Source organism: Talpa europaea, assembly GCF_964194135.1.
Source record: "Talpa europaea genome assembly, contig: HAP1_SCAFFOLD_60, whole genome shotgun sequence".
Classification (NCBI taxonomy): domain Eukaryota; kingdom Metazoa; phylum Chordata; class Mammalia; order Eulipotyphla; family Talpidae; genus Talpa; species Talpa europaea.
Window position 1 is genome coordinate 276407 of NW_028168043.1, and position 6505 is coordinate 282911.

The following is a 6505-nucleotide window of genomic DNA, read 5'->3' on the forward strand; positions in this document are numbered from 1 at the left end:
GGGCGCCGCGCGCGGGGGCGCGGGGGGCGCGCGGGGGCGCGGGGGGCGGGGGGGGCGGGCGGCCGGGGGGGCGCGGGGTGGGGCGGGCGGCCGGTGGGTGCGGGGGGGCGCCGGGGGCGGGGGGCGGGCGGCGGGGGGGGGCGGGCGGCCGGGGGGGGGCGCGGGGGGCGGGCGGCCGGGGGGGGGCGCGGGGGCGCGGGGGGGGGCGACACCGCGGCTCCGGGAAGGGCGGGCGCGGGGCCCTCCCCGGGCGGCGGGCGCGCGACCTCGGGGTCCCACCGGGAGCCCCGCCCCGTGACGCCCCGTGACGCCGCGTGACGCGGGGGGCGGAGCGCGCGCGGGCCGGCGGGCTGCGGTGGACGCGGAGGGCGGCCGGCGCGGCCATGCGGGTCCCGGGCTGCGGTCCGCGCGCCAGCCCCGGCCCCCGCCCCGGCCCCCGCCCCGGCCCCTGCCCCGGCCCCGGCCCCGGCGCGGCGCGGCGACCCCGGCGGAGGCGGCGGGCGCGGGGCGCGCTCTGAGCCCGGGGATGCGCGGCCGCCCCGACCATGGGCGTCGCCGCCTCCCGGAGGAGGGCGCTGCGCAGCGAGGCCATGTCCTCCGTGGCGGCCAAAGTGCGGTGAGTGCGCGGGGCCGCGGGGGCGCGGGGCGCCGGGCCGGGCGGCCGCGCTGAGGCGTCGCTGTCCCTGCAGCGCGGCGCGGGCCTTCGGCGAGTACCTGTCCCAGACGCACCCCGAGGGCCGCAACGGCGCAGGTAGGGCCCGGCCCGGGGCGCGGCGCCCACCCGGCCTCGCACGCGCTGCCCCGCGGCCGCGGCCGGCGGGGAGGGGGCCGGGCGGGCGCGCGCCCCTGCCCGCCCTGGCCCGGAGCCGCGGGCGGAGCTGCGAGTCACCCGTCACCATGGCACCCACCCAGCCGGGCTGTTGGCATGGCAACAGGCCTCCTGGCGCCCCGGGGCTGGCACCGCGTCTCGGGGGGCCAGCTGGCGGGGGGGGGGGGGGGGGGGGGGGGGGGCGGGGAGGCGCTGGGCGCGCGGCCGCGGCGGGAGGACGGCCTGTGCCTTGCGCGGGGCCAGGCGGCTGTGGCCCCGGCCCCCACACCGCCGGGCGCGGGCCTGGGAGGTCTTGGCTCAGAAACATCCCTTTGGGAGACGCTGGGCCGTGCAGTGGGGCCCACAGCCCCGACTGCCCCTTCCTGGGCACCCGGGGTGCTCCCCGCACTCCGTGCAGCCGCAGAGCGCGAGGGCAGGTGGGGCAGGGGGCTGCGGCTCACCGGGCCCCTCTCCCTAGACCACCTGCTGGCCGACGCCTACTCTGGCCACGACGGGTCCCCCGAGATGCAGCCAGCCCCCCAGAACAAGCGCCGCCTCTCTGTCGTCTCCAACGGCCGCTGTGAGGGCAGCCTCTCGGAGGGGACCGGCGGAGGGAAGCCGGCCGGGGAGGGGCCCCAGCCTCGCGTGTACACCATCTCCGGGGAGCCCGCCCTGCTGCCCAGCCCCGGGGCCGAGGCCATCGAGCTGGCCGTGGTGAAGGGACGGCGGCAGCGGGAGCGGCACCCCCACCACCACAGCCAGCCCCTGCGCACCAGCCCCGGTGGCAGCCACGAGGACATCAGCAGGCCCTGCCAGAGCTGGGCGGGCAGCCGCCAGGGCTCCAAGGAGTGTCCCGGCTGCGCCCAGTTGGTCTCCGGGCCCTCCCCTCGGGCCTTTGGGCTGGAGCAGGCACCGCTGCCCGAGGCCGCCAGCCGCCGCAAAAAGCTGGAGAGGATGTACAGTGTCGACCGCATGTCTGGTGAGGGCCGCGGGCGTGGGCGCCGGGGACACAGCGGGGCCTCGGAACAGGCAGGGGCCCAGCCGCAGCACGGCAGTCCCCGGGGGTTCAGTCCCTGGCCTGGCCTCGTCCCACACCCCAGGCTCTGTGCCGTCACCCGGGTCCCCGGCCTCAGCAGAGCGCTGCCCGTCTGGCGGTCAACTTTGGCCCTGCCAGCACGTTGAGTGGTCGACGGGGGGCGCCTGGGATGATTTTGGGCGTTGAGCAGGCAGGAGACGTGGTTTAATTTGCAGAGTGGGCTGCCTTTGGGGAGACAGGGGGTCAGTTCCTGCCCCAGGCCCCCCAGTGGGCTCCCGCTCACCTCAGAGGACCACAGAGCTGTCGCCCCGAGGCTGCCTGTACCCCCGGCCTGAGGGCGCTGAGGCCCTCACAGGGCAGAGCTCTCACCAGTGAGCACCTCCACCTCCTGGGGCACTTGCACCCCGAGGCAGCCGCCTGCCCAGCGCTGTGCTCAGGCCAAGGTGGCAGGCAGGGTGGCGGCCCCCAGCATGGCAGACCCCCACGGGGGAGGCTCTTCCCCTCCTGCTCAGACAGGGCAGTGTCTGGGCTGCCTAGGTAGCTCTGGAGAGTCTGGCCAGTGTCCCTCCTGCCAGGGAGACGAGGGATCCTCTCCGCAGGCCCCTGGAGACAGGCTGTGCTTTCAAAGGAACGCTCCGGGCTCTGCGGGCAGCCGGGCAGGGGGTGGGGAGGTCTGAGCAGCCAGAGCAGCATCACGACGTGGCGCCTGCACAGCTGAGCACACGCTGCCTGTGGCGCCATGCCAGCCGCCGCCTCCGCTGCAGGGCTGGTCCCGCACTGAGGACGCCCCCACCTTGACAGCCAGGCGGCAGGCTGTGTGGCCCGGGCCCCATCACGCCCTTGTGTCTTCCCAGATGACACCCCCATCCGCACCTGGTTCCCCAAGGAAAATCTCTTCAGCTTTCAGACGGCGACCACAACTATGCAAGCGTGAGTGGCGCCCGCGCCCTCCAGCCCCCGGGGCGTGCCCTGTGCCAGCACCGCAGCTAGGCCCCCACCCGCATTCCGGTCCCTGCCCCGCACCTTCCCAGCCGCCCGGAGCCCACCGGGGCCCAGAGCCCGCTCGCTCCCCTCCCCTCCCCGCCCCAGCCGCACCCTCGCCGGTGCCGGACTGCAGCCTGCCTGCGCCTGGATGGCCTCGCTGGCCACAGCCCCGGGCCCCTCAGGCTCCCCAGACCCATGCCCGCACCCTGGCGGGCGCCTCCTGCTGCCCCAGACCCAAGCACGAGGGCTCCGTGTGGGCACGGCCCGTACCCCGGCCAGGCTCCTCTGGGGGCCCCCGGGGTGGGCGGCCGGGGTGGGGGGCAGCGGCCGGCGGCTCACCCTGTCTTCTCTCCCACGCTGCCCCTTCCCGCTCGGCGCAGCATCTCGTGAGTACCCGCGGCCGCCTGGGCGCGGCGCCCTGGGGACCCGCGCGCCGGGTCTGGGCAGGCCGGAGGCTGGGTCTCGAGGGGGGGCGCACGTGCCGGCGGCCCGCGGGTCCGAGTCCCGCAGCGCCGCCCGCCCCGCCCGCCCGCCCGCCCCGCCCCGCCGGGCGCCGCTGACGGGCGCTGGTTTCCCAGGGTGTTCAGGGGCTACGCGGAGAGGAAGCGCCGGAAGCGGGAGAGCGAGTCCGCGTCCGTGATCCAGAGGTAGGGCCGGCCAGCGTCGCCACCGGGCCCGGCGCGGGTCTGCGCTCGGCGCCCGCGGCTGAGGGGGGGGTGGCGACGCTGGCCGGGCCCTGCCCTGGGGACGCGCCGGCGGAGGGGCCGGGGCTGGGCGCGCCACGCTGCCCCGCGGCCCCCGGCCCCGCCCCAGACGCGCCGCCGCGGGCCGCCCCCTCGGCGCGGGAGGGGGCCCCGGGTCGCGCCTCCGCCGGCCGTCGAGGGGGGCGCGGGGGCGCGGCCGGGGCTTCCGGGGGCGGCCGCCGGGGGAGCCCGGGCGCCGGGAGGGCTGCGGGCTCCGCCCCGCGCGGCCTCAGCGGCCTGTGCTCCCGCAGGAACTTCCGCAAGCACCTGCGCATGGTCGGCAGCCGCCGCGTCAAGGCCCAGAGTAAGCGGCGCGCGGGGCTCCGCGGCCCGGCTTCGCGCTGCCCCCGCCCGCCCGCCCGCGCCGGCCCCCGCGCCCCGGCCGCCCCCCCGCGTGCCCCGCTCCCAGCCCGCACGGCCCAGCCGGCCACGCCCCCCGCACGGCCCCGCGCCAGGCCACGCCCCCCGCACGGCCCCATGCCAGCCCCGCCCCCGCGCCAGGCCACGCCCCCCGCACGGCCCCATGCCAGCCCCGCCCCCGCGCCAGGCCCCGCCTCCGCCCGCACGGCCCCGCCCGCTCGCTGACCCGGCCCCTCCCGCAGCCTTCGCCGAGCGGCGCGAGCGGAGCTTCAGCCGGTCCTGGAGCGACCCCACCCCCATGAAAGCCGACACCTCCCACGACTCCCGCGACAGTAGGTGCCCGGCGCCCGCCCGCGCTTGTGCCGCCGCCCCGGGCCGCCGCCGCCCGCCCCGCCCCGCCCCGCCCCCGCCTCGGCGCGGCCGCGGCCGCTGACCGTCCCGCCCCGCAGGTGGCGACCTGCAGGGCTCCCGCTGCGCGCTGGGCGAGGCCTTCGAGGACGCGGACTGGGAGGCCGAGAAGGGCCTGGAGGCGGCCGTGTGCGCCGCGGAGGGCTTCCTGCCCCCCAAGGTCATGGTGAGCCCCCCGCCCCCCGCCCACCCTGGAGCCGCTGCCCCGCGGAGGGCGCCCGCAGGGCCTGAGCAGCCGCCTGTCCCCCCAGCTCATCTCGTCCAAGGTGCCCCGGGCCGAGTACATCCCCACCATCATCCGCAGGGACGACCCGTCCATCATCCCCATCCTCTACGTGAGTGCCCCCCCCCCCCCGTGCTCCCCATCCTGTCGTGAGTGCCCCCCCCCCCCGCCGGGAGCTCCCCCTGCTCTAGTGAGCGTCCCCGCTGTGCTTCCAGCCTCTCGTGAGTGCCCCCCACGCCCCCCAGATGCTCCCCCCATTCTCTAGTGAGTGCCCCCCTCCGCCCGGGTGCTGACCGCGGCGCTGAAGGGCCTGTGTCTGTCCAGGACCACGAGCACGCCACCTTTGAGGACATCCTGGGTACGTGCCCCGCGTCCGCTGGCCCAGCCCGGGGGGTGAGGGGTGCCCGGCGCTCACACCGCTCCCCCTGCAGAGGAGATCGAGAGGAAGCTGAACGTCTACCACAAGGGCGCCAAGATCTGGAAGATGCTCATTTTCTGCCAGGTAGGGCTCCCGCCCGGGGCGCCCCCACGGGGCTCCGGGCAGCCCTCAAGCGCCCTCTCCTGCGTCTGCGCAGGGCGGCCCCGGGCACCTGTACCTGCTCAGGAACAAGGTGGCCACCTTCGCCAAGGTGGAGAAGGAGGACGACATGATCCAGTGAGGCGGGGCCCGGGTGGGGGGGTGGGCGTGGATGGGGCCCAGCGGGGCCCCCGCGTGCCTGATCCTGCCCCCCTCCAGCTTCTGGAAGCGGCTGAGCCGCCTCATGAGCAAAGTGAACCCCGAGCCGAACGTCATCCACGTGATGGGCTGCTACGTCCTGGGCAACCCCAATGGGGAGAAGGTACACGCCCCGGTTCTGGGCCCCGGCGCCCAAGGAACGGCCTCTCCGCGGGTGCCCTTTGCTCTCCCCTCCATCCCCACGGCGCCCCCGGGCCTGACGCAGGCTGGTCTGGGCTGGTCCCCTCTCCTTCTCCGAGCTCACGGCCCCCTCCTCTTTCCAGCTGTTCCAGAACCTCAGGACCCTCATGACTCCTTACAGGGTCACCTTCGAGTCCCCCCTGGAGCTGTCGGCCCAAGGTGAGCCTGCGTCCCTCCAGCAGCAGGTAGGGCCGCGCCCTGAGCCCTGGTTCTGGCACCCCCCGCTGAGCCGCCCTCTCGCCCCTGCCCCAGGGAAGCAGATGATCGAGACCTACTTCGACTTCCGGCTGTACCGGCTGTGGAAGAGCCGCCAGCACTCCAAGCTGCTGGACCTGGAGGACGTCCTGTGAGGCCGCCACCCCGCCGCTGCCTTGGGTCCAGACCGGCCACCGCGGGCCCCTCCAATGCCGCTCAGGGTCCCTCCCGCTGCCCACAGGCCGCACAGGCCGCAGCCCTGGCGTGGCCGGGCGTTGACCGGCCCGGGCTTTGCTGGAGGCCAGAGGTCTCCTCTGAGGGGTTCGTAAGAACAAGTGCAATTCTCTGCGCCTGGGTGACCCCGAGAGCAGCACCGCTGGGCGGCTAGTTCAGGCCGCGCCCCCAGAGGCCAGCCCAGCCCAGCGCGCCAGGACCCCAGCCCCAGCCCTGCCGTATCGATCACCAGCACCAGGCGGCCGTCCGGGGCCGGTCGCCCGGCTGCCTGGCCCAGCTCCGTCCCCAGCCAAGTCCCCGACTGTCTGCGCTTTGCTCCCTGCTCCCCTCCCCCGAGCTCCGTGCTGGCGCCCCTGCTCGCGCAGGGGTGGGTCGAGCAGGCCCTCCTGCTCCCCATCCTCTGCGCCCCCAACCCGTTGCTGCTGTTTCCAGCTTCTGCCGCCGGGTCTGCAGACCTCTCCGCGCGAGAGGCCCGGCGGGGCTGGCCGGGGCAGGCCCCGGTGAGCAGGCACCCGCCGCGCGCTGAGTGGGGCCGGGACCCTGTGCTCCAAGCCTGGGCGCCGAGGGGCTGGTGGCTCCCCACCCAGCTGGGGGCTCC

General features: G+C 77.0%; 1 protein-coding gene across 12 annotated transcripts; it reads left to right on the forward strand.

Annotated features, from left to right (window-relative positions):
- Positions 1-545: 545 nt before the first annotated feature.
- NSMF (NMDA receptor synaptonuclear signaling and neuronal migration factor) lies at positions 546-5931 on the forward strand (the record flags this gene model as incomplete). Of its 12 annotated transcripts, none has more annotated exons than XM_084259713.1 (15): positions 546-616; positions 690-751; positions 1287-1802; positions 2699-2774; positions 3407-3475; positions 3823-3875; positions 4174-4263; positions 4381-4505; positions 4591-4674; positions 4887-4920; positions 4994-5064; positions 5138-5217; positions 5299-5401; positions 5562-5637; positions 5731-5931. In XM_084259713.1, the coding sequence occupies 15 exons, from the start codon at positions 546-548 to the stop codon at positions 5826-5828; spliced, it is 1608 nt and encodes a 535-aa protein (XP_084115839.1). In that variant the 3' UTR covers positions 5829-5931. The 12 variants fall into 12 exon arrangements, with proteins under 12 accessions (XP_084115839.1, XP_084115833.1, XP_084115837.1 ...); XM_084259707.1 differs by having other exon boundaries at positions 1287-1787; positions 3383-3475; positions 3823-3899; XM_084259711.1 differs by having other exon boundaries at positions 1287-1787; positions 3383-3475.
- Between the last annotated feature and the right edge of the window lie 574 nt (positions 5932-6505).